The sequence below is a fragment of the Oncorhynchus kisutch genome, linkage group LG25 (assembly GCF_002021735.2).
Source record: "Oncorhynchus kisutch isolate 150728-3 linkage group LG25, Okis_V2, whole genome shotgun sequence".
Lineage (NCBI taxonomy): Eukaryota > Metazoa > Chordata > Actinopteri > Salmoniformes > Salmonidae > Oncorhynchus > Oncorhynchus kisutch.
In genome coordinates, this window is record NC_034198.2 from 20,104,467 (window position 1) to 20,132,172 (window position 27,706).

General features: G+C 45.2%; 1 protein-coding gene across 7 annotated transcripts in view; it reads left to right on the forward strand.

Moving 5' to 3' along the window:
• Positions 1–25,850, forward strand: part of LOC109870349 (myocardin-related transcription factor A-like) — a 43,509-nt gene extending 17,659 nt beyond the window's left edge. For 3 of the 7 annotated variants that reach the window (XM_020460830.2, XM_020460829.2, XM_020460832.2), the window contains 15 exons: positions 11,349–11,414; positions 13,195–13,250; positions 13,476–13,551; positions 13,768–13,935; positions 15,574–15,731; positions 15,864–15,992; positions 16,155–16,405; positions 16,598–16,766; positions 17,398–18,684; positions 18,971–19,183; positions 22,848–22,964; positions 23,086–23,241; positions 23,410–23,499; positions 24,063–24,123; positions 24,401–25,850. In XM_020460830.2, coding sequence (XP_020316419.2) covers positions 11,349–11,414; positions 13,195–13,250; positions 13,476–13,551; positions 13,768–13,935; positions 15,574–15,731; positions 15,864–15,992; positions 16,155–16,405; positions 16,598–16,766; positions 17,398–18,684; positions 18,971–19,183; positions 22,848–22,964; positions 23,086–23,241; positions 23,410–23,499; positions 24,063–24,123; positions 24,401–24,918 — 3,515 coding nt within the window. In that variant the 3' untranslated portion in view covers positions 24,919–25,850. Of the gene's footprint in view, positions 1–3,521; positions 4,199–11,348; positions 11,415–13,194; positions 13,251–13,475; positions 13,552–13,767; positions 13,936–15,573; positions 15,732–15,863; positions 15,993–16,154; positions 16,406–16,597; positions 16,767–17,397; positions 18,685–18,970; positions 19,184–22,847; positions 22,965–23,085; positions 23,242–23,409; positions 23,500–24,062; positions 24,124–24,400 lie in introns of those variants that run through there. The other 4 variants (XM_031804670.1, XM_031804669.1, XM_031804671.1 and 1 more) reach the window with 2 other exon arrangements.
• Positions 25,851–27,706: the final 1,856 nt, after the last annotated feature.

A 27,706-nucleotide genomic window follows, 5' to 3' on the forward strand; every position in this document is an offset into this window, starting at 1 on the left:
GGTTTGGCCGGGGTAGGCCGTCATTGTAAATAAGAATTTGTTCTTAACTGACTTGCCTAGTTCAATAAACGTTAAATAAAATGTCCTTCTCCCTCTTTTTTTTCCTGCTGACTTTCTTTGTCTACCCCTCAGTGTTTGTCTCTGTCTGTCTACCCCACTGCCTGAGTGTCTGTGTGTCTGTCTACCCCGCTGCTGAATAGTGAGGCGTGTTGTGTTGAGGAGTAAACAGTGTTGACACTTTTTTAATGTCTGCTTACTATCACACAATCAAACCCTTCTATTTACATACTTTGCCTACCTTGTGAAATAGCCCACTGTTTCTGTTACCACTCGGGTGAACAGACTTCCTCAGATATAATACCACCTTACACCCTTAACAGGGAATGAACCCACAGCCAGGGTCTTTGTTTGAGTCTGTCAGGCCTGCCTAACCACATACAATCCCCCTCATCTGTTAGGACTGAAATCAATGGGACTGGGCGTGCCTCTGTACTTGGGCCGTTCTGTGGTTGGTTTACTACCCCAATTTAAGATGTGTGTTGTTGTTGCTCACATGGGACTGGATTTTTACTATACACCTGGTAGATATCGTCTCCAGTGCTTCAGCCACAGGGTTTTTGAGATCCAGTCCGTTTAGTGAAGGATAAAGAGACTGACTGACTGAGGGAGTGAACAGAGAGACCTATAGTTTGTTTTCAGCTAACTTGCCTGTACCGCCTGACATGGTTCTAACAGTCCCACCCATACTAGAGCTGACACACACACACACACACACACACACACACACACACACACACACACACACACACACACACACACACACACACACACACACACACACACACACACACACACACACACACACACAGAAGTGTAAGGAGGGAAAGGAGGCTGGGTTGTGGGAGGTTATCAGTCTGGCTGTGTGTCTACCCAGGCGTTACAGCCTTCTCTCCAGGACTGGGGCAGGGAGACCCAACAAGGTGACCTTCGTGTGGAGGAGTCAGTGCCTGGGTAGACCGCCTTACCCTGGATGTCTCTGAGCATTGAATTAGAACTCCATAAGAATACTGTATCCTGCTGTAACAACACGGAAAAGGGTTTCACTTGCGATGATGGTGTTATGTGCCTGCCTTAGTTGAATGCACTGGATAAGATCACATTCTTAATGGCTAATATATATATATATATACATACATACATACATACATACATTGGCTTAGCGGGGGTCCCCGCCCTGCCTAATATTATGATAGGGGAAGGTGGGAAACACTAGGCCTTATGGAATCTCTTCAATCGGCCCTAGTGTGAGGCTTCAAACTACGACTCTCAAGACTATACCTCAGTTGGCTTCTAATGAACTGAATGGAAGTTGATGGTAGAATGACTGTGAAAGCCTCAGACAATCTAACCCTAAAAATCTAACATAACCCTCAAACCCAGGTACCATAAAACCTTGGGCAACAGCCCTGCTGTCACCACCCACACATTTGGCTGGGCTGCTCCTAAAACCATAAACCTTTACTACAACACTACCTTTCGTCTCTGAGGAGATAGCTGTGATAATAACAGTACAGTGATAATGGTGATAACGATAGTCAGGACAGATCATGTATTACTCAGTGTCTTTGGAGGAGTCTGTCAGTCCTATCTCTCGAAGGTAGGCCATCATTGTAAATACAAATTTGTTCTTATGACTTGCCTGGTTAAATAAATATATTATTTATATATATATATATATAATTTATAAAAAAAAAAAATTCTTCTCTTCCATACTGTGAAGTTGTAGGCTAAAGCTAGGTTGACTTTGGTCCCGTTTTTCACACTGCTTCCTGTGAAGTGTGTTTGGTCAAGGTGGAGCTCTGTTCTCTATGGACAGTCTGTCCACCGTGGCCTGATCATAAGACCTACACACAAAGACGTCAGCAGCCTAAAAATGAATCCAAGTCTGTCCATGTATTTCAATGAGAACTGTTAGTCAGCGAGGGGCGAACCTATGGCTACACGCTGGATAAACCCACCGGCCGTGAAAGTTGGAATTGATTGTGTGTTAGTGTGTGGGTGTCTGTAAGTAACTCTACCCAGCAGCCACACAGGTGATACTGAGCTGAATATAGCCCCCTATGGCCAGCTGTCCCTACTATTTAAAACACAGAGAGCGGGGGGGGGGGGGGGGGGTGTTGGGGAGACCTCGGCAACATTCTGGAGCAGCCACAGACAGGACAGAAAAGCTTTGCATGCGTTCAGGTTGTGAACAGAACGTGTCGCCCCAAATGCAGTAGCTTTGACTGTAACCTGCATTGTCAAGATTGAAAGGTAGATTCTGCGATAATCTTTGTCACTGTGTTACAGCATGTGATGTAGGGGTTGCCTGCCGCAGCTCACTAGAGGAGTTGCCTGCCGCAGCTCACTAGAGGAGTTGCCTGCCGCAGCTCACTAGAGGAGTTGCCTGCCGCAGCTCACTAGAGGAGTTGCCTGCCGCAGCTCACTAGAGGGGTTGCCTGCCGCAGCTCACTAGAGGGGTTGCCTGCCGCAGCTCACTAGAGGGGTTGCCTGCCGCAGCTCACTAGAGGGGTTGCCTGCCCGCAGCTCACTAGAGGGGTTGCCTGCCCGCTGCTCACTAGAGGAGTTGCCTGCCACTGCTCACTAGAGGAGTTGCCTGCCCGCTGCTCACTAGAGGAGTTGCCTGCCCGCTGCTCACTAGAGGAGTTGCCTGCCCGCTGCTCACTAGAGGAGTTGCCTGCCCGCTGCTCACTAGAGGAGTTGCCTGCCCGCTGCTCACTAGAGGAGTTGCCTGCCCGCTGCTCACTAGAGGAGTTGCCTGCCCGCTGCTCACTAGAGGAGTTGCCTGCCCGCTGCTCACTAGAGGAGTTGCCTGCCCGCTGCTCACTAGAGGAGTTGCCTGCCCGCTGCTCACTAGAGGAGTTGCCTGCCCGCTGCTCACTAGAGGAGTTGCCTGCCCGCTGCTCACTAGAGGAGTTGCCTGCCCACTGCTCACTAGAGGAGTTGCCTGCCGCTGCTCACTAGAGTTGCATGATGTATTCCATTGCAGTTGTTCTACTAGATAAAGTTTGCAAATCTCCTGAAGGGCCATAGATACTCAGTGTATCAATATGTTCCATCAAAGAATAACAAGTACAGTACTGAGAGAAATCTAAAACCTGTTGTACTTCGAGGTCATTGTTATTGCCGTCACTGATTAACATTTCTTGCATTTAACCATGAATGATGACTTATCAAAACCTTTGACACAATTACCAATGTTTTCTTTAAATGTGTCTCAAGTATGTCATCAGTATAACATGTGTGGAGTTAAATGTTTTTGTTGTTGTTTATCAACAAATCCCTTTTCTCTGGGGGGAGGCTGGGTCTGTAGGTTGAGCTGTGGAGGGGGAAGGTATGTGGGCAGAGACATGAATGAATGGCAACAGCTGAGCAGGAGAACTCTATCACCAACCCCACCGTGTGTGTGTGTGTGTGTGTGTGTGTGTGGAGCTCCAACCAGAGCAGTCTCTCACTCTCTCTGGGCTCTCGTCCCTGCTGCTGCCCTCCTTTTTCTCTCCTCCCTCTCTCTTTTTCATCTTTGGCTTTACCCTGTGGATTTCCACCGTCTCATTGGACACCTTAGTAGAGCAGCTCTATCGTTCCTATCTGACTGTCACGACAAGAGAAAACGAGGGAAGGACAGAGAGAAAGAGAAGAAAATAAATTTTCTGACCAGGAAGACAGAAGACGGCAAGTTTTCTTGAGTCAAATCACATCCCCTCTTTTGAAAGGAATTTCAAGCTACTTTTTCTTAATCAACCTTTGACAAGCACAGTCAGAAGTCATCTGGACACGCAATGAATAAGACTAACATCTTCTCCCTGCCTCGACCTTAGTGAGAGGAAAACCAATACGTTCTTGGATGTCGTCTATTGCAGGCGAGACCTCTTTTTAGAGACCCATCGACTGCCTCCCACTCCATAGCTTTGGCCACCGCTATATCAGCATCTATTCAAGACTTGAACGACGACACCTCTATATGAAAATATATTTTTTTACAAAGAAAATTAATAGCAAGTCTAAATGATCATGCTGGACACCAACCACTTCCTGTCCTTTGATCTCGCCCCCTTGGACTCTCCTCCAATGGGGGAAGAGCTGGACAAGCAGGACTTGATGGATTATGAGAGACATGCCTATCACAGCCTCAAAGAAGGTGGGTGGGGTTAGAAGACACCCAGTGGGGAGAGGAAAAACTGATCTGATTTGTTTTTTAGATGGAGCCTAGCCCTCGATTTTATAATTCACTAGTTTATGGTCTAGCCAGCTTTGGGTTTGATTCTGTATGGTGACAGGACTTCTGTCAAGCTTTTGATACGTCCTCTTCCTGCTCCTTTCTTATTGATGCATTTGATGAACTGTAATAAGCTGTTCATTGGTCATTCCTCATGTCTGTTCGTCTGAAACTCCCTGGTTGCATTATGTAATGGTTAAGCTAACGTCCAAATGATGAGCTCACTGGATCATTACCGCGTGCTTTGCAAATAGACGTGTTCCAAAGGCCATGCCAAGTGTTAGGCTGCTGTGTGCGCCTGCGAGTTTATAAGGGAGACTTGTAGGTTGACGTGTGTGTGTGTGCACAGCAGGTGTGGGCGGTACTGTGCCAGGTCTGGGGCCCTTTGGGGACAGTGGCAGTCAGCAGACATATTTATTAGACCTAATGACACATGAGCACACTGGGATTAGCCCAAGTTGGCCAGCAGTTGGCCTACCTCCCGCTTCTTTTCTCTCTCTGCGTTCTATCTTCTCTCTGCACTCTGTTTTTCTCTCGCTCTCCAGAGTTGGGCTTTGTCCCAATATTCTAACAAATAGCCCTACTTCCTATATGACCGCTGCAGATCCAGAGGGATCTTGTTGGTGAAGGTTACATGGTGGAAGTTGTAACTGTGTCTGTTGCTTTCAGTGGTCATGAAGACATGGAAAGATGTGGGCTAGTATTTGGATCGGTGTAGGTCTGAACTGAAGGGTACTGTTATCTATGCCAGTTTGTCACAAATCTAAGTTTAGACTTTTCTAACATATACTGCCCAAATTTTTGTAAGAAGAGTAGAGATAAAATGAAAGCTTAATCTTGTGAAGTTGTATGACTTTATTTACAGCATTTATTAATAAGGCATAACAATATTTGATCAAATGTTTCCGGACTGGGCTTAATGGGTACCTTTTTAAGCCCATGGGTGTTCCAAATAATAATACATTAAATAATACATTTGAATGAATTTCAAAACGTACAAACTGACATTTTGTTATGTAAAATTATATTAATATCCCCCAAAGTTATTAACATAAAATGATAATTACTATTCATCGTGAAAGTAGCACTCATAACAATCGGGGAGGGGGGGGGGGGGGTCCAATCATATCTACAGAGATCACTGTGGACTTAGGCTTTTGTTCTTGTCAACCAGTACACACCTTTTATTTCAACGAATCACACTTCAATCAAGACATGATTAGTTGAATCAGGTGTGTTGTTGCTGGGTAAGAACAAAACGACTGCAGCCATTCTGTTGATATGAAGCCTTGCACAAATAACATAACACAACTTTGAACCAATTATCTGAAAGCTGATTCACATTCACTGTACTGCTATTCTTCTTAATTTGTTAATTAGTTCCTCATGTTCATTGACTATTGGGGATATCAACTCACTATCCCATGTGTTTCAAAGCATACTGGGCTGAATTGGAACAACAGTGATTTATGTTGAAATGGACCAACTAGCAAAATCTACTCATACAATATTTGGAAACCAATGGTTTTGGGGTATAAATATTCACTATAGACTCAAAAAGATACAAAGTTAGTATTAATCATATTGACCACTTTATTTATTTCCAATTCCATTCTATATAGAGGGAGTGCTTTTTGTGCTACTTCACCCTATAAGCCCACCTGAGATAAATCAAATGTTATTGGTCACATACACATGGTTAGCAGATGTTAATGCGAGTGAAATGCTTGTGCTTCTAGTTCCGACCATGCAGTAATATCTAACAAGTAATCTAACAATTTCACAACTACCTTACACACAAGTGTAAAGGAATGAATAAGAATATGTACATATAAATATATGGATGAGCGATGGCCGAACTGCATAGGCAAGATGCAGTAGATGGTATAGAATACAGTATATACATATGAGATGAGTAATGTAGGGTATGTTAACATTATATAAAGTGGCATTGTTTAAAATTACTAGTCATACATTTATTACATACATTTTTTTTATAACTAATGTGGCTAGAGATGAGTCCGTATGTTGGCAGCAGCCACTCAATGTTAGTGGTGGCTGTTTAACAGTCTGATGGCCTTGAGATTGAAAAACAGCTTCTGTCTCTCGGTCCCAGCTTTGATGCACCTGTACTGACCTTGCCTTCTGGATGATAGCGGGGTGAACAGGCAGTGGCTCGGGTGGTTGTTGTCCTTGATGATCTTTTTGGCCTTCCTGTGACATCGGGTGGTGTAGGTGTCCTGGAGGGCAGGCAGTTTGCCCCCACTGATGCGTTGTGCAGACCTCACTACCCTCTGGAGAGCCTTACGGTTGTGGGCGGAGCAGTTGCCGTACCAGGCGGTGATACAGCCCAACAGGATGCTCTCGATTGTGCATCTGTAAAAGTTTGTGTGTTTTTGGTGACAAGCCAAATTTCTTCAGCTTCCTGAGGTTGAAGATTCAGCTTCCTGAGGTTGAAGAGGCGCTGTTGCCCCTTCACCACGCTGTCTGTGTGGGTGGACCATTTCAGCTTGTCCGTGAGGTGTACGCAGAGGAACTTAAATCTCTCCACCTGCTCCAAGACTGTCCCATCAATGTGGATAGGGAGGTGCTCCCTCTGCTGTTTCCTGAAGTCCACGATCATCTCCTTTGTTTTGTTGACGTTGAGTGTGAAGTTATTTTCCTGACACCACACTTCGAGGGCCCTCACCTCCTCCCTATAGGCCGTCTCGTCGTTGTTGGTAATCAAGCCTACCACACTGTAGTGTCGTCTGCCAACTTGATGATTGAGTTGGAGGCGTGAATGGCCACGCAGTCATGGGTGAACAGGGAGTACAGGAGAGGGCGAAGAATGCATCCTTGTGGGGCCCCGGTGTTGAGGATGAGCGGGGTGGAGATGTTGTTTCCTACCCTCACCACCTGGGGGCGTCCCGTCAAAGTCCAGGACCCAGTTGCACAGGGCAGGGTCGAGACCCCAGGGCTTAATGACGAGTTTGGAGGGTACTATGGTGTTAAATGCTGAGCTGTAATCGATGAACAACCTTCTTACATAGGTATTCCTCTTGTCCAGAAGGGATAGGGCAGTGTGCTTGTGATTGCATCGTCTGTGGACCTATTGGGGTGGTAAGCAAATTGGAGTGGGTCTAGGGTGTCAGGTAGGGTGGAGGTGATATGGTCCTTGACTAGTCTCTCAAAGCACTTCATGATGATGGAAGTGAGTGCTACGGGATGATAGTCGTTTAGCTCAGTTACGTTAGCTTTCTTGGAAACAGGAACAAAAATGCCATTTTTATCAATTTGACTTATCTAAAACAATGCAAGGCTCATTTAACAGTAAAATAAGAAATAAAAAAATGTAAGCTGTGAATGCCTGTTATCTATCTTGTTGTTCACCAAGTTATGTTGCTACTGTTTGACTGTGACAAGCAGGCATGAGTGCTAGCATGAAAAATCCATATTTTTAAAATGGCAAGAAATAGTAATATGCTATCGTGTGCATATATCAGCACATTAGTCTCGTCATTTTACATAAAGCATGATCACTTATCTGAGAAGGTACTAAAAATATTGAAAATGTGTTGATCTGAGGGTCGCCTCAACACCAATGTTTTTTTTTGCAGCTTTGAACTTACACAACTGTCAACTGAATAATAAAAACATTTGATTGGCTTAGAATAAAAACTGTTATGGATATAACAACCAGATTCACTGGTTGCAACATTACATTTATTTATTTTGTGTTTGAATCCAGACGGAAGTGGACTTAATAGGCACATGGGCTTTATAGGTACATTTACCATAAACAAGGGTCGTTTTACAGTGTCATCTTAACACCAATACTGTCAGTGAGTATCAAGATGTGTGAGGTATCAGTCAGATAGTGTTTCTGATCTCTTGTTCTGTGGATAGAAATAGTGCAGGGGGAGGCTTGGAGTGGGTGGCAAGGCAATGACGAGTGAGAGAGAGAGAATGAGGTAAGGTTATAGTGAGATACTAAATGTGAAGTTCCCCAGGGAAAGAGGAAGAGAGAAATAATTGAGAATGACCTGCCTCAGGGAGCCTGTGAAAGAAAGAAAGAAAGAAGCAAGTTTAGGAGAGAGGGTAAAGGGGGAGAGATGTGAGGAAGTGATGGGGATTCTCTCTCCCAGAATAGATCCTTCTCTTCTCTTTACTTCCCGTGGGTGCCAAGTGGGGTGGCATGCCCTGGGCTGGCACGTTCCACATGTTTGTGTTATTGTCTGTGTATGTGTGCTTGTCTGCCTGCATAGTCACGTGAGTCAAGTGTATGTGTGTAACAGTGTGTTTATGTTACATACACGTGAGTCTCGAGTGCGTTTGTGTGTGTGTCAGCAAGAGCAGAGAGAGAAATGAATTCCGTTGCTTACAGCAGGGACTCAGAATCCCTGATATGCTGTGAGAATTGAAGACCAGACTCAGAACAGGTCTGTGCCCAAACAATTCGAGCTTCTACTTTTAAAAATTCACCTTTCCAGAAACAAATCTCTCACCGTTGCCACTTGTTACAGCTCCCATTCAGCCCCCAGCTGTGCCCTGGACACCATATGTGAATTGGTTGCCCCCCATCTATCTTCAGAGTTCGTACTGTTAGGTGACCTAAACTGGGACATGCTTAACACCCCGGCCATCCTACAATCTAAGCTAGATGCCCTCAATCTCACACAAATTATCAAGAAACCTACCAGGTACAACCCTAAATCCGTAACCATGGGCACCCACTTAGATATCATCCTGACCAACTTGCCCTCTAAAGACACCTCTGCTGTCTTCAACCAGGATCTCAGCGATCACTGCCTCATTGCCTGCATGTGTAATGGGTCCGCGGTCAAATGACCACCCCCTCATCACTGTCAAACGCTCCATAAAACACTTCAGCAACCAGGCCTTTCTAATCGACCTGGCCCGGGTATGCTGGAAGGATATTGACCTCATCCCGTCAGTAGAGGATGCCTGGTTGCTCTTTAAAAGTGCTTTCCTCACCATCTTAAATAAGCATGCCCCGTTCAAAAAATGTAGAACTAAGAACAGATCTAGCCCTTGGTTCACCCCAGACTTGACTGCCCTTGACCAGCACAAAAACATCCTATGGCGTTCTGCATTAGCATCAAATATCCCCCACGATATGCAACTTTTCAGGGAAGTCCGGAACCAATATACTCAGTCATTTAGGAAAGCTAAGGCTAGCTTTTTCAAACACTTAATTCTAAAAAGTTTTGGGACACTGTAAAGTCCATGGAGAATAAGAGCACATCCTCCCAGCTGCCCACTGCACTGAGGCTAGGAAACACTGTCACCACCGATAAATCTACGATAATCGATCATTTCACCTGGCTACCCCTACCCCGGGCCAACAACCACTTGCAGCAACTTGCCCAAGCCCCCCCCCCCCCCCCCCTCGCTTCTCCTTCACCAAAATCCGGACAGCTGATGTTCTGGAAGAGCTGCAAAATCTGGATCCCACATATCCGTTGGGCTAGACAATCTGGACCCTTTCTTTCTAAAATCATCTGCACGTCTAGCACTCCAGTGTTAATGCTAAATTGTAATTATTTCGCCTCTATGGCCTATTTATTGCCATTCCTCCCGATTCTACATTTGCACACACTGTATATAGATTTTTTTATATTGTGTTATTGACGATATGTTTGTTTATGTGTAACTCTGTTGTTTTTGTCGCACTGCTTTGCTTTATCTTGGCCAGGTCGCAGTTGCAAATGAGAACTTGTCCTCAACTGGCCTACCTGGTTAAATAAAGGTGAAATAAAAGGAATAAAATAAAAAGAACAGCTGACTAGACTCAGACTGCCTGGCACTTCTGATGATGTCATGGTATCAGCCCTCCCTAACAGGTTCTCCTGCCCTTAAAGGACCTGGCGAGAGAGAAAGACACACACACACACATATATATATATACGCTCTGCATGTGGCCGCTCCACAGAGACTAGCCTACTACATAGAGACGGAAACTGATGACCAAGAAATAGTCCACTTCTAGAAATGCAGCAGTGGCTTGGGACTCTCCTGAGTGCATACAATAATTAAACCAGGGGTGAGTTTCCCAGAAAGCCTGGTTAACAAAAAGGTCACAACAAGTTACTGACACAGTAGCAGGACAGAGAGATGTGAATCTATTATAATAATAAATAGGTGGGTGCTTATATTTGGCCTATATGAATTGGAAATGTGCTTTTTGCTAATCCCAACTCCACAGAGACACCCTCAGAGAGTGGGGTCATGGCCAGGGTCAGCCATTATCAACGGCGACCCTGGAGAAAAGGGTTAAGTGGCTTGCTCAAGGGCACGTTGACAGATTTTTCACTTTGTCGGCTTGGGGATTCTGACCTTTAGGTTACTGGCTCAAAGCTCTAACTGTTAAGCTACCTGCCACCAGTGTGACTCATAAACACAGTCATTTAGGTGGTCAGTTGTTCTGATTGGAAGACTGATAAGGGTCTACTTACTTCCTTTAATTGTTGCAAGATTTTCAGTACATAATAGTTTGTACTGCAAATCTTTCAACAATTAAAGGAAGTATACCATAGCTGACTTGATAATACAGGCTACTGTGAGGAATGAATTAATAGGTCATGCTAAGTGGTTAAACAGTGAGAAAAGTCTGCTGACAGACAAGACTGACTGTGTGATTGTATTACTGACTGTATCTCTGAGTGGTTATGTAAGAGATGTTTCCTGTTTTGAAATAACGATGTGTCAGGCGTACATGCAACAAGGAGTCTGTCTCAAACACACATTCTTCTGTGTTTTTATAAGCGCACTTTGAGTTTAGAAACAGGAAGTGTGTAATAATGTCACTGTACTCCGCCCTCCTTTGCAACAGCAAAAAAAAGAGTGAGGGAGGAAGTAAAAAAAAGTGAGGGTTCTGTCCATTGAGTCCTGCTCTATCCGTCTGCTCGTGTGTTTGTTGACATAAGGATACCCTCTCTGCCCTGCAGATGGATTCTTCAGTGTAGGATGGCAGTCTGGACCTGAAACTCTTGTTTTGAAGAGGTTGTTGTTGTTTCCATGCTGGCAGTTGCTGACTCTCCTCTACCTCTCTCTCACTGTCCTCATGCAGTCCTCCAGCTCAAACTACAGCAGAGACGCACCCGGGAGGAACTGGTCAGCCAAGGGATCATGCCACGTAAGTAGTGCCCAAACTCTTTATCCTTATCTCTATTGTCTAGAGCAGCAAATATAATAGAATATCACTCTGCATGCTTGACCAGCACAGTTTCTGTTCCGGTTCCATTGGACAGACATTCCTGTTGTGTTGTGTTAGCGTTGTCATTTGCATTGTGTTGTCTTGTGTTTTGCGATGTTGTGTTATCAAGTGGGCCAGCCAGCTTCCCCTTCTGTGTCCACTTCCTGTTCTGTTCTCTGTTCATTAGCTGAAGAGACTCAGTGTTCAGCTGTAGGAAGGAGGAAGTGCATGGGCTATCTCTCGGTTCTTACTGGAGAGAGAAGCTGACTAACTCCCTAACCTGCACCCTTCAGAAGGACCCTAACAAGGCCACAATTGTCACTGTCAGTGACAGCGTTGTCACTGACTCTCCTTGACAAGTGCACTCAGTCTGCACCCCGGTTGGGGTCTGTTCGATTTTCAATTCAGGATTTGCTTCTGTTATGACCTAGCCTGATCCAAGACCATCCTGACCGCGTCACTCTTGTTTCGCTTCACTTCAACAGTATGTATGTAAGCTTGCGAGAGCTCCGGATGGTTGTGCTAGGCTAGTTACGATGGGTCACAAAGTGGCTAACCTGGCCCTAAGATGGGCCTCTCCTCTGTGCTCCCACTCTTATTACACAACAACAACAGGTCAGGGGAACTGTGTATCTACTGTGTATCTACACAGTTACCCTGCACAGAGAGACAGACATACATACAGGACTTTATTCCAGATTAGTCCAGATTACTGAGGATCAGGTTGTCTTCCTGTGGGGGAGGCATTACAACCCAACCTTTATAAGTCACTTGTTATGACTAAGGCCCAAGGCTATAGCAGAATACAGGGCCTTGACGGTAAAACCGTTGTCTGTTGACGGTAGTGCTCATGTCATGGATTTACAGTCAAGGTACAGTTGGATATATAAAGAGTGAATTACAGAGTAGACAGGATCCTCCATGATCCATTTGCATGTATTTGGAGACAAATGTTGACTTGATATGAGTGGTTAGGCCAATATTTAGGCCTGCTAGTCTGTGACCCCATCCCCCCGGTTGACCTCCTAACCTCTGGCTTGACCCCTTCCTGTAAGCCAGCACTACGTCCCACAATGGACGGACACACACACACACACACACACACACACACAGGTGATGTGATGATGAAATCTCCAGTGTCCCTCCATCATCCTCTTCAACTTTCCACTGTGTGTGTCTTGTACTTGTTTTGGTGTGTATGTTTGTGTGCTTACGTATATGTCCACATTTGTGTTTTGACGGGGGCTGCTGGGGTGAGATGCTTAGTGACACACACAGACAAACACAGACAGGGACATGCTGAGGACCAATACAGTTGAAGAGTGATGGATGTAGAAAGTCCCCCTCTCAGAAAGACTTTCCATCACTCCTCTCTCTCATCTGTCCGCCCCTCCTTAAAGATCCTGTCTGGTCTGTTATTCAGATCTTTATTGATTGTTCTCAGACGTACACCTCTCTCATACTATAGCAGGCTGTTCCTCCTTCACTGTTCTGCTGAAACAGGTCAGGCACCAGTCAATACAAAAACACACTGTTCTATTTTCTCTTACTGTTTGGTGGTTATAACTCCTCTGACCTTTTCATATAGAGTTCTGCTTTGAGTGTGTGTTCTCACACTGTCAATCTCCATTGGTGGTGAAGAGCTCACAGCATAGTCTGTGCTCCTTCGTTCATTCTGTCTTCCTTCGTCGTTTCTCCCTCTTTCCCTCACTGTCCACAGCACTGAAGAGTCCGGCAGCCTTCCACGAGCAGCGGAGGAGTCTGGAGAGAGCCAGGGTGAGTCTCTCCACGTCGGTCTTTCTTTCTGTAGTTCAATATGTGCACTCTTTGTTGAACTGCGTCCTCTCTCTGAGACAACACTCATCTCTCTCTCTCTCTCTCTCTCTCTCTCTCTCTCTCTCTCTCTCTCTCTCTCTCTCCTTTTCTACCCTTCTCCTCTCCCATACTTATTTCATCTCTCCCTTCGCATCTCTTCTCCCACCCCCCTCTCCTCCCTTCCAGACTGAGGACTATCTGAAGAGGAAGATCAGGAGTCGTCCTGAGCGCTCAGAGCTGGTCAGGATGCACATACTGGAGGGTGAGTCACAGCGCCCCCTCTCTGATCACCACAGAACTACACCGTCACACGCTACTTCTCGACATGGTTACATTGAGCCAACTATACCACGTCTGTTTGTGCTGCTCTATATACATAAGTATGTTTTGTTATGCACTTGTTTGTGGATTTTGTGTACCTAATTGAGTGGTGTCTGTACATCCTTGTGAAACCACATGTGTTTTTCTCTTCACACAGAGACGTCAGCAGAGCCGTCTCTGCAGGCCAAGCAGCTGCAGCTGAAGAGGGCCAGGCTGGCTGATGACCTCAATGATAAGATCTCCCACAGACCTGGTCCTATAGAGCTCATCCACAAGAACATCCTGCCTGTAGACCTGGACGGTCCTCTGCAACACTCACTACTGGGTATGGACACGCACTGTCTACTGCAATACACACACAGTTCAAATGTTCCTCAAAATGTTATCATTACAATATCACAGTACTGAACTGGTGTCAGGACATTGTTATTGCAAAATCCTCATGGTGGAGACTGTGAGACCATCATTAGTCATTCTGGTTTGGCAATCTCCTCTTGGTGTATTGCCAATTACTAATCTCACAGTTTGAAATACAGATGTTTGTTGTAGTGATACTGAACCTTACAACTTACCAACTAGTTTTTGTAGAACATCATTTGTTTGGTGAGAAGAACGGTGAAATATAGGTTTAATTAATCTCTCTACTAGAGGTCGACCGATTTATGATTTTTCAACGCCGATACCGATTATTGGGGGGGGTCAAAACCGCTGATGCCGATTAATCGGCCGATTTTTTTATTAATTAATTAATTTGTAATAATGACAATTACAACAATACTGAATGAACACTTAATATAGTACATCAATCAAATCAATTTAGCCTCAAGTAAATAATGAAACATGTTTATTTGTTGGTTTAAATAATGCAAAAACAAAGTGTTGGAGATGAAAGTAAAAGTGCAATATGTGCTCTGTCAGAAAAGCTAACGTTTCAGTTCCTTGCTCAGAAAATGAGAACATGTGAAAGCTGGTGGTTCCTTTTAACATGAGTCTTCAACATACCCAGGTAAGAAGTTTTAGGTTGTAGTTATTATAGGAATTATAGGACTATTTCCCTCTATACCATTTGTATTTCATTAACCTTTGACTATTGGATGTTCTTATAGGCACTTTAGTATTGCCAGTGTAACAGTATAGCTTCCGTCCCTCTCCTCGCTCCTACCTGGGCTCGAACCAGCAACACAACGACAACAGCCACCATTGAAGCAGCGTTACCCATGCAGAGCAAGGGGAACAACTACTAGAAGGCGCAGAGCGAGTGCCGTTTGAAACGCTATTAGCGCGCTCTAACTAGCTAGCCATTTCACATCGGTTACACCAGCCTCATCTCGGGAGTTGATAGGCTTGAAATCATAAACAGCACAATAGTTGACGCACAACGAAGAGCTGCTGGCAAAACGCACAAAAGTGCTGTTTGAATGAATGTTTACGCGCCTGCTTCTGCCTACCACCACTCAATCAGATACTTAGATACTTGTATGCTTGTATGCTCAGTCAGATTTTATGCAACGCAGGACACGCTAGATAATATCTAGTAATATCATCAACCATGTGTAGTTAACTAGTGATTATGATTGATTGTTTTTTATAAGATAAGTTTAATGCTAGCTAGCAATTTACCTTGGCTTACTGCATTCCCGTAACAGGCAGTCTCCTTGTGGAGTGCAACGAGAGAGAGACAGGTCGTTATTGGGTTGGACTAGTTAACTGTAAGGTTGCAAGATTGACAAGGTGAATGTCGTTCTGCCCCTGAATAAGGCAGTTAACCCACCGTTCCTAGGCCGTCATTGAAAATAAGAATGTGTTCTTAACTGACTTGCCTAGTTAAATAAAGGTATAAAAAAAAATATATTTTACCAAATCGGCAACTCTGCACCCAAAAATAACGATTTCCGATTGTTATGAAAACCTGAAATCGGCCATTCTGATTAATCGGTCGACCTCTACTCTCTACCACACACAGATTCTCCAAAGGGTGCAGGAGAGTCCTCATTGGACGAGGACAGCAGTGATGCGTTTTCTCCGGACACTCTAGCCAATCACGACTCTCCACTGGGTGCTGTCTCCCAGCTGTCACCCTCTGACATGCTCACTCAGAACGGGGACATGTCCCCCTCACAGGTACAGATCATTCTAAAAATCGTTTTTATTTTTGTACACTACTTATAGCCACAGAATGGAGATTATAGACGAGTAATCACGTGAGTTGTCCCATTATTGGCGCTTCAACTGACCAATTAGATGTTTTCTTAGTTCTTTACCCAGGTCCCTCCTCCCCCTCCTCCGCTGTTGCTGAATGACCATGACTCCTTGCAACGACAGAAGCTGACCAATGGGACAGTGACGCCAGTTGCTTCCCGCCCTGTCAGTGGTCAAACCAAGGTGAGGGACATCCCCTGTTGTTAGTCTGAATATCTTGCTATGAAGGTTGGAATGTAATACTTTCTGTATACAATCATATCTTACTTACTCTTACCCTCCCTCCCTTGATCTCGCTCGCTCACTCTATCGATCCCTCCCTCTCTCCCTGTAACTCTGTTCCAGTCCAAGCCCAGCTTGGAGCGCCTCTCCCAGAGGCCTAAGAAATCAAAAGACGTGAAGCCCAAGGTGAAGAAGCTGAAGTACCACCAGTACATCCCTCCAGACCAGAAGGCTGACCGGGAGCCACCCCCTCAGCTGGACTCCACCTACGCCAAGATCCTCCACCAGCAGCAACTCTTCCTCCAGCTGCAGATCCTCAACCAACAGCAGCAGCAGCACTACAACTACCACACCATCCTCCCAGCACCACCCAAGTGAGTGTGTGAGGGAAAGGTGTGTGTGTGTGTGTTGGGATTGGAATTGGAATTGGCCATGTGTGTTTGAAAATAAGAGGCATCACAAAATTCACTCCATGCTGTTTAATGGCATGTGGTTTTGTGTGTTAAAGCGACTGTGCCTCCCTGTGTGCGTGTGGACTCACTTCTCTGTTTCTTGTTTCTCCTCAGACCACCTGCAGAGCAGCCAACTTCAACAAACCCCGGCCCCTCCCCTTCACGCAGTGTTCCCCCGACGACCCCGGCCCCTTCCAATCAGCATGGGCCAAGTCGTCAGAGCCAAACCCCTGTGGGAGGGGCCAAACCTTTGACGCTACCAGCCAACCTGGATGACTTCAAAGTGAGTAGATGCCAGATGGTGAAGCGTGATTCATCACTCGAGAGAATGCATTTCCACTGCTCCAGAGTCCAATGGCGGCAAGCTTTACACCACTCAAACGGGCGCTTGGCATTGCGCATTGTGATCTTAGGCTTGCGTGTGGCTGCCAATGAGCAGTTCTAGTGCTGACCTTGCTTCCAGAGGCAGTTTGGAACTTGGTAGTGAGTGTTGCAAACAAAGTCAGCACTCAGCGGTGCAGTTCTGTGAGCTTGTGTGACCTACCACTTCGCGGCTGAGCCGTTGTCTCTCCTAGACATTTCCACTTCACAATAACAGCACTTACAGTTGACCAGGGCAGCTCTAGCAGGGCAGAAATTTGACGAACTGACTTTTTGGAAAGGTGGCATCTTATGACGGTGCCACGTTGAAAGTCACTGAGCTCTTCAGTACGGCCATTCTACAGTCAATGTTTCTCTGTGGAGATTGCATGGCTGTGTGCTCGATTTCATACATCTGTCACTAACGGGTGTTGCTGAAATAGCCAAGTCCACTAATTTGAATGGAGTGTGCACATACTTTTGTATATATATATATATATATAGTGTACTTAACAAGGGGGAATCAGAATCATAACTCTTCTTCTCCCCTGCAGGTTGCTGAGCTGAAACAGGAGCTGAAACTGCGGAGTCTGACCGTATCTGGCACTAAGATGGACCTTATCGAGAGGCTGAGGAACTACCAGGAGCAGAATGGTGGAGGTGGAGCTGGTGTTACTGCGACTCTAACACCTAAACCCAGCCTACCAACCCCACAGCACGCCTCAACCCAACCTGCTGGCTTCACCATCTCTGCCCCCCCCCATGCAGGGACCAATACCCTCACCCACCAATCAGGAGAGGCAGGCGGGAAGATACCTGCTTTCTCATTGGCTCAGAGTGCTGCTCCAGCCCGTATTATGAGGTTTGGGAGTACAAACTCCTCCCCTCCTGTGTCTCCCACCCCGTCAGAACGGTCGCTGGCGGTAATGAGCCCCGATGAGACCAGCTGTAATGGAGACTTATTTGGGGAGATGGTGAGCTCTCCCCTGACCCAGCTCAGCCTGCACCCTTCCCCAGCCTCCATCAAAGAGGAGAACCAGGGTCACTTACCCACCTGCAGCCTCTCCCAGTCTCGGCTTTCACCCACTGCGCCTCAGCCTGCCACCCCACCTCAGGAGCCCTCAGGAGCCCCTGGGGCAGCCATGGAGGCCTCCCCCTTGGACAAGGACCATTTGCTCCAGGAGAAGGACAAGCAGATTGAGGAGCTGACACGCATGCTGAGGCAGAAACAGAGGCTGGTGGAGACCCTGCGCTCGCAACTGGAACACGGGAAACAGACAGGATTGAAAGAGATGCAGGGTGTGGTGATAAACGGTTATGCCCAGGAGGCCCAAACCAAAACCACCTCCATCAGAGCCTCAACCATTCTCTATCCCACTCTCACCAACGGAGAGATGGTGAGGGTCAAGAAGGAGGTAGAGGCGCAAGAAGAGATGGAGGGGTTGGACGAAGCTCAGCCTAAGGGACAGCCTCAGCCGACACAGTGCTCCCAGCAGACTCTGCTCAAACTGCAGCAGATCCACCGGATACAGGTTCAACAACAGACACAACAACTACTTCAGACACAACAACAACAACAGCAGACACAACAACAGCAGTCCCAACAGCTCCAGCAACAAAAACAGCAACAACAGACACAGCAGATGCAGCAGCAGAAGACATCAGCCCAGATGCTACTCCAGCAACAGCAGCAGCTGCAGCAGCTGATCATCCAGCAGACCCAGCAGAAACAGCTCCAGCTGCAGCACAAACAGCTGCAGGCCCAGCAGAGGAAGCAGCAAAGACAAGCCCAGAGACAGCAGCAGAACAAACAACTGAGTCAGACCGTCACCACACAACAGGTACATTCAGTCATTACAGATCTATATCGTACAGTCTATAGATCTACGGTATAGGTATACACACTGCAGACGGTCACCGCACATCAGGTACATATTTAATATTTAACAGAAAAACCTTGTCTGAAACCATACATGCATTTTTAATTTAATACATTTGTCTGAAACCCGAAGACTATTCTTGACCTCAGCGGGCAAAGACCTGGGTTTGGAACCAAGTCTGTCTCTTCCCCATCTCTGTTGGGCCATTGGTTTGAATATGTCTGTTCTCTACTCCTATTCTCTCCAGGTCACTCCGGTCTTCATCGGCCAACAGAATGGCACCCAGGTCCCCGCCCAGACCTTCTCATTGGACCTCCTCAAGTCGGGCACCACGCCCACCCTTGTCACCGACGGCAACGGCAACCACTACCTGATAGCACTGACCAATCACAATGCAAAGGGCCAGAACGGCATGACCTCATTGGGCAAAACTAGTGGATCACAACGCATCACACTGCAGGTACAGTTACGCTGGAAATCTGCTAATAAGTGTTACAGGTTTCTATGTTAAAACCTCTCTAGGCTAGGTGTAACGCTACCGTCCCACCTGACCAACATTCAGTGAAAGTGCAGGGCGCCAAATTCAAATAACAGAAATCTCATAATTAAAATTTCTCAAACATACAATTATTATACACCATTTTTTGTTATACACCAACTTCTTGTTAATCCAACCACAGTGTCCGATATCAAAAAGGCTTCACGGTGAAAGCATACCATGCGATTATCTGAGGACAGCACCTAGTCACAAAAAACATACAGCCATTTTCCAGCCAATGAGAGGAGTCACAAAAAGCAGAAATAGAGAGAGAATGAATCACTAACCTTTGATCTTCATCAGATGGCACTCATAGGACTTCATGTTACACCATACATGTGTGTTTTGTTCGATAAAGTTCATATTTATATCCAAAAATCTCAGTTTACATTGGCGCGTTATGTTCAGTAATGTTTTGCTTCCAAAACATCTGGTGATTTTGCAGAGAGCCACATCAATTTACAGAAATACTCATCATAAATGTTGATGAAAGATACAAGTGTTATACATAGGTTTCGAGATAAACTTCTCCTTAATGCAACCGCTGTGTCAGATTTCAAAAAAGCTTTACGGTGAAAGCACACCATGCAATTATCTGATGACAGTGCTGAGCCACCCAAACAAGCCATACAGATACCCGCCATGTTGTGGAGTCAACAGAAGTCAGAAATAGCGTTATAAATATTCACTTACCTTTGATCTTCATCGGAATGCACTCCCAGGAATCCCAGTTCCACAATAAATTATGGTTTTGTTCGATAAAGTCCATATTTATGTCCAAATACCTCCTTTTTGTTCGCACGCTTAGTTCACCAACCCAAATGCACAAGGGGCGGGCACGAAGTCCAGACGAAAAGTCAAAAAAGTTCCATTACAGTTCGTAGAAACATGTCAAACGATGTATATAATCAATCTTTAGGATGTTTTTATCTTAAATCTTCAATAATATTCCAACCGGACAATTCCTTTGTCATTAAAAAGGAAAGGGAACGGAGCTTGTGCTCACGGCCGCGCGTGATAAACAACTCATAGCTTTCAACTGAGCCATCTACTGTGAGTGGTCTTATTCGCTCCCCTTTCACAATAGAAGCCTGAAACAACTTTCTAAAGACTGTTGACATCTAGTGGAAGCCATAGGAAGTGCAGTCTGACCCCATTTACACTGTATATTGGATAGGCAATCACTTGAAAAACTACAAACCTCAGATTTTCCACTTCCTGGTTGGATTTTTCTCAGGTTTTCGCCTGCCAAATGAGTTATGTTATACTCACAGACATCATTCAAACAGTTAACTTCAGAGTGTTTTCTATCCAAATCTAATAATAATATGCATACCCTAGCTTCTGGGCCTGAGTAGCAGGCAGTTTACTCTGGGCACGCTTTTCATCCGGACGTGATAAGTACTGCCCCCTATCCCAAAGAAGTTTAAGAGATAAAATTATTGTGAAATATGGTAGCACAGTGCAGTAAACCACTTCGGTTGGATGTCTGTGGCCTCGTGGAAATCGAGTTAGCATAATACAAAAATCCACAATAAACTCTGTCAGTTTAAGCTAGAGACATGTTTTTTTGCATCAGATGCGTCTCAATCCACCACATCCGCCAATTGCACTTCTGCATCGATTTTATACACCTTTCAGCAACCAAGTGTGGCTGAAATATCCAAATCCACTCATTTGAAGGGGTGTCCACATACTTTTGTATGTATAGTTTATCTCTCTGATATAGGACTGACACTTCAGAACAAACTTCCTTTAGATTTGTTTTGGGGACTATCTGTTGTTCCATGTAGTGAATCCGTTATTCGATGCTTTTGTATGGGCTAATAGCAGTAAATCAAATAGCTAAATGACCTTCTTAAAACAATTCCAAATAGCTTAGTACAGTGGTCACCAACTCGATTGACTGGTCAATCTCCAAGCCATTCGTAGTTGATCACCAAACATTTCTGTAAAAAAAAAACTACGATAAAGTGCACTTGATTCAACAGCCCTAGCGCCGGGAAGGCAAAGTGTTCCAATTTTGAACCATTTCATGTCTGAAGGTAGAACTCTGCCTACCCACCAGGCCCAGAGAGCAAATCAAGTGCATCTATAGGCCTCCTCATCTATAGTCCTCCTAGGTTTCCTCGCAACATAAACTGAATAAAGAAGCTATGTACGCACAGCAATGTTGATCATGTGAGATTTCAAAACTTTGAAAACCATGGCTAGAGAGAGAGACTCAACAAATACAGAACCTTTGTTTTTGATTCAGAACTCAATATATCCATTTAAATCAGAAAATTAACAGAAATGGCATTAACAAAATTGACAACCTAGACTTTGGTCAAAATAACTGAAATAAAGCGCTTCCTATAGCCATCGATGAGCTTCCTGCACCAATCTTCCATCAAGTTTTGTCTTGCAGCCACGTCCAGGGAGGTTGGCTACAGTGGCATGGGCCTTTAAACATCTTGATAACATTATGTACGGTGGAAACAGGAACATCAACGTCTCTGGAGATGGGACTTGTAGCCTTGAGATTGTCCATGCTTGGCTACAATCTTGTGTCTGACCTCCTCAGATAATTCTCTGGTTTTCTTTTCTCCATGCTCATTGCGGTACACACAGTGACACAAAACAGGAGAATTAGTACTTTTCTCTATTCAAACTGGTTGAATGAGTGACTTTTATATTGCAGGCACCTGCAAAGTAAAGGAGAGTCACCAGCTTGAAATCAAATTATTTCTAACTACTTCTAGAAGGTGCCAATAATATTGTCTGTGACATTTGAGTATTTCTTAGTAAATATATATGTTTTTTAACTGTAAACCAAAGACATGCATATGTGGATACCTACATTATTATTTATTTTTTTCAACAGTTTTCTGGAAGAAATGGTGCAAGGGTGCAAATATTTTTGGCCACAACTGTATTACCAGTGTGATCATATACAAAAACATTTTTTTTGGGGGGGGGGGTATAATTTCAAAGTGGTCTGAGAAGAACAACATTGGAAGGGCAATTCAAGCATTGCCAATGTGCAGTGATAATGTATTGGGCCTATAGCCTACTGCACAAACCTCATTACTACAGAACTATTTTTAATTGGTTAATCTCTGCTTGCATTTTGACTCTGTTATTTTGACTCTGTTATTTTGACTCTGTTATTTTGACTCTGTTATTTTGACTCTGTGATTTTGACTCTGTGATTTTGACTCTGTGATTTTGACTCTGTGATTTTGACTCCGTGATTTTGACTCCGTGATTTTGACTCTCCCAGTCATATTGTCAACAAGGCAGCCTTATGTATCGTTCAAAAACGTACCATTTCCCTTTTCCATAAAATATGTTTTTTTTTCATTGGGAAGGCACAGAAAGCGTTTTTATCAAAAACCATCACTTTTGCATGTGAAATCCTACTCATTACTCCACATGCTTAACCTTTGTTTTTTTCTGCCGATTTCAACGTCGGCCAGAGCGGGACTCACACCAGGGATCCAGCCCGGTCCAAAACAAATGCAATCATTTTTCACCCGGGCCAGCTTAATCAGAATCCATCCATGTTTAATGGTGAATTCAATCTCCCCATTTTGTCCTCTAGCGATTGCAGTCAACTCCAGGCAAACTCCCCAGCCAATCCCCAGCTGAGATACTCAGCTCTGACACTCAATCAAAACAACAGTTACAACCAGGCCCTGTCAACCAGCCTATCAAAAAGGTATGAGAATTACAACAAATCAAGGCAAATACAAAGTCTGCTCTCACACACACACACTATTTTAGCTATCACTGTCTGGCAATACTCTTAAAATCATCACTGTCCTTTTTCTCTCCTTCAGGAACAGAAGGCGGTTCTACATCTGGAGACCAATGGCATGACCAATGGAGTAACAGAGCCAAGTCAGTCTGTCTCCGCTCCGCCCAATCTCCATCCTTTCTTTGACGAGGTGTCCAACTCGTCTGAAAGCCCAAGCACAGCTTCCCCCTTCCTCAAGGTAAGACCAATTCTGCAATGATCATTCATGGCATGTCCACTATCATCTCATATTTGGCTTTTCATTCATCTGCATCTATATTTTTTACTTGCATTTATTCTTTCTTTGTAGCCTATTTCCTTTCCCCTTCCCTCATCCTCTCCTTATTCTCTCCTTCCACCCTTTCAGAGAGAAGTGTGTGCGACCTTTGACCGGCACACATTGTTCACCCCTCCCTCTCCTAAACAGACCTCTTTCTCCTCCACTCAACGCCTCAAAGTATGTCCTTCACTCCTGCCATGTCCCTCTGCACATGTCTATCCATGTCCTTCACTCCTGCCATGTCCCTCTGCACATGTCTATCCATGTCCTTCACTCCTGCCATGTCCCTCTGCACATGTCTATCCATGTCCTTCACTCCTGCCATGTCCCTCTGCACATGTCTATCCATGTCCTTCACTCCTGCCATGTCCCTCTGCACATGTCTATCCATGTCCTTCACTCCTGCCATGTCCCTCTGCACATGTCTATCCATGTCCTTCACTCCTGCCATGTCCCTCTGCACATGTCTATCCATGTCCTTCACTCCTGCCATGTCCCTCTGCACATGTCTATCCATGTCCTTCACTCCTGCCATGTCCCTCTGCACATGTCTATCCATGTCTTTCCTGTTCATTATTTTTCTCTTCCATCTTTCATTTTCTCTGTCCATCTGTTAGCATTGGTCTTATCTCAAATTTGCTCAGTATGTTGTTGATTTTTATAGTACTGTACATGATTGCCGGTGTTGTTAAACAGCCATGAGTACTTTAAACTGTACTAAATGTCTTCTCTGCCCCCAGGAGAACGGCCTGAGCAGTCAACAGATGGACGACCTGTTTGACATCCTCTTGAAGAGTGGAGGTAATCGAACAGAGCAGTGTACACACAACACTCACACAAATATCTTCATAATGTCTTACATGCTGACCACACCGCTCGCCCTAAAATAGAAGTCGGTTCTCTTTGTGACGCTGAACGCGGTGCAAGTCCTGCTTCTCCCATCTCCTCATTTGGTTTATAGAAGCAGATACCCGCGCGTGGCCGGTTTAGGTACGGTGTTACTGCCAATACATGAGCGCCAACCCATTTGTTTGATAATTGTTAATATTTATGCTTTTTCTTTCTCTTCCCCACCCAGAAATCTCTGGATTCCGAGCAGACCCTTCCCTGGCCCTCCTCCACTCCAACCCCCCCACCCCTCCCTCGTCCCCTCTCCACCTGTCGCCCCCCACACCCCCTCCGGAGCCCTCCCTACCCGCCCTGCCCTCCCAGCAGCCATTGCCCTGCCCAGGAAGTAGTCGTCTGGAGGATTTCCTGGAGAGCACCACCGGCACGCCCCTCCTGGGAGTAGAGCCTGACGGTGGCCTGACTTTGATTGACGACCTCCACAGCCAAATGCTTAGCACCTCCAGCATCCTGGACCATCCCCCCTCCCCGATGGACATGGACACCAGTGACCTGGGCTTCTCCCCCCACCCAGCAGGGCTTGACTTCGGGGACCCAGCCCTGGACAGCATGGACTGGCTAGACATCTCCATGGGAGGTGGAGGGGGAACGAGTCTTGCCCCTCTGGGCCCCCACACGCTCCCCAGTGTGTTCTCAGTAGACTTTCTGGACAGCTCGGACCTCACTCTGCACTGGGACTCCTGTTTGTAGCTTCTACGGAGTGAGGAGTGGTAAAGACTCACACACAAAGACACACGCTCACGCATACTGAGTACACGCTCTTATCTCTCTCACGCAAACACTCTTACTCGATAAGCAGGTCCACCACTCTGGAGGTTCAATGGCCCAGCCACATTCACTGAGACCGGGGGCCTTGCCCTGCATTCACTCTAGTTGGACAGGCTGAAGAGCAAAACTGACTTTAGATCAGAGGCAGTGGGTGAGAGGTGGTACTGCATTAGTGGAGCTTGGTCTATGACACACCCTTATGGTGACAAAGGGTAATACACGTGGAGGGCAGACCCAAAGTGTCAGTGGTGCCTGCACTGATTGGTGGAAAGCTGTAATGAACAAACATCATTGGTGGAAAATAATGAATCGAACCTCATTAGTGCAAACCAGAGGAGCGTTTACAATGGTATTTAATGTTTAGCTCAACGGAAACTGCACTGCACTGAACGACCAGTGGAAAAGCGGGTTGATTATGGTGGCCCAGAGGGAGGTTGTGTATGGTGCGTGCTGCACGAATTTATACGATTTTCAAATGATTACACCAATATTGATCAACCACACCTCGCTGCACTATCCAAACAGAAGCAAATGTACGTCAAAGGCTGTTGAACGGTACATGCCATTTTGGGGAAGCGTGTCCGCCACGCAACGTAGCAAACGTTGTACTGAATTGAACGCACCCCAATTGGTGAAATGAACCTCATTGGAGGAGGCAGTTACTGGAGGTGTTTGCTAGACCACTATGCATTTCTGTATGTGGGGGGGGTATTATTGATTGTCCATGTTTTTCTTCCCAGTTGCATAGAATTGTAGGTGGGAAATCAAGTGGTCATGGCTTGGTTTCCAAACAACTTGGACCTTGTCATTTTATATGAAAAAAATATATATAAAAAATGTAATAAACTTGAAAATATGTGTGTTGTTTTTATTATACAATACATAACCTTTTGTAAATGCACACAGATTTGGTGACTGTCTATACCTTGGTACAGTTTTTGTGGCACTGGACATAGCCACTGGAGGGCGACATTATCATTGACAAAATACTGCTTGAGAGTACCCATCACAGATCAACTGCACTTTTTGTTTTTAGGCCAAGTTAACTGGTCTTTAACCTAAATTAATGTGTACATTTATGTGAGAAATCAGCATTTGAGGACTGCTTTGGATGTGCCCAGAGAGATGGCAACCTTACCTTAGGTCCAGTATTGTCTTGATTACATTGGGTCGGCAAGCCCAAGTTGATTATTAGGTTCAGATGGTGACAGAAACAAACTGATAAAAAAAGGAAAACTACAAACAGGCCTAAACTCAAGATTGCAAATCATGGCCACCAAACTAACCCAGCAGCCTCACAGCTTATCAGCTGACTGACCATCACCTTAATTGGCAGCTCTTGTGTGCCTATCAGTCAGGCTCAGCACTTGGACACGGTTGCTGCTGCCCCCTGGGTGAATTGAGTGGAAGTGGTAGTGTGCAGTCTTAACATATTCCATAACACTATACAGTGCACTATTGACCAGAGTCGAATAGGCCCAGGTCAGAAGTCATGCACTATATAGGGAATAGGGTGCCTTTTAGGTTTAAATGGTGGGAACCTGGTTACTGAGATGTATGAGGATTTACCACCCAAAACCATTCCCCTTTCCCTGGATAAAAAAAAACTAAATTATTTCTAAGCACAGCAAGATGTGAAATGGAACTTAAATGATATACAATGCCTAAATCTGTCTTCTCTTCATGATCAATCAATGCTCAGGGTGGCGACAGCCCATCTCAGTATGGAGCGCAGTTCACAATGCACAATGTAGACTAATCTAATCATTTGTTTTCTTGTGACGGGTAGGCCTGCATTTGCTGCAGCATAGTCTATGCTACAGTAATATAATATCATTTGAACCTGGTATCTTTTAGTTGTAAAGTTTTTTTTTTTCAGGTACAGAGTTTTAAAACAGCCTGTAACTTTAATATCGTTGCTTTACAGCAGTGTGTGCACAAGCACTCTTGCAGCCTTTCTCTCTGCATCCAAAATAGATAATACTGTTCTAGTTTGATATATAGCCCTATACAGAGCATTCGGAAAGTATTCAGACCCCTTCCCTTTTTCCACATTTTGTTACATTACAGCCTTATTCTAAAATGGATTACATAAATGTCCTCATCAATCTACACACAATACCCCATAATGACAAAGCGAACATGTTTTTAGAAATGTTAGCAAATTTAAAAAAACTGAAATACCTTATTTACAGAAGTATTCAGACCTTTTTCTACAAGACACGAAATTGAGCTCAGCTGCATCCTTATTTCAATTGATCATCCTTGAGCTGTTTCTACAACTTGATTGGTGTCCAACTGTGGTAAGTTAAATTGATTGGACATGATTTGGAAAGGCACACACCTGTCTACATAATGGTCCCACAGTTGACAGTGCATGTCAGAGCCAAAACCAAGCCATGAGATCGAAGGAATACCCATAGAGCTCCGAGACAGTTATGTGTCGAGGCACAGATCGTGACTGTGGCCTCCATCATTCTTAAATGGAAGAAGTTTGGAACTACCAAGACTCTTCCTAGAGCTGGTCGCCAGGCCAAACTGAGCAAATGGCGGAGAAGGGCCTTGGTTTGATTGAGCTCTTTGGCCGGAATGCCAAGCGCCATGTCTGGAGGAAACCTGGCACCATCCCTACGGTGAAGCGTGGTGGTGGCAGCATCATGCTGTGTGGATGTTTTTCAGCAGCAGGGACTGGGAGACTAGTCAGGATCAA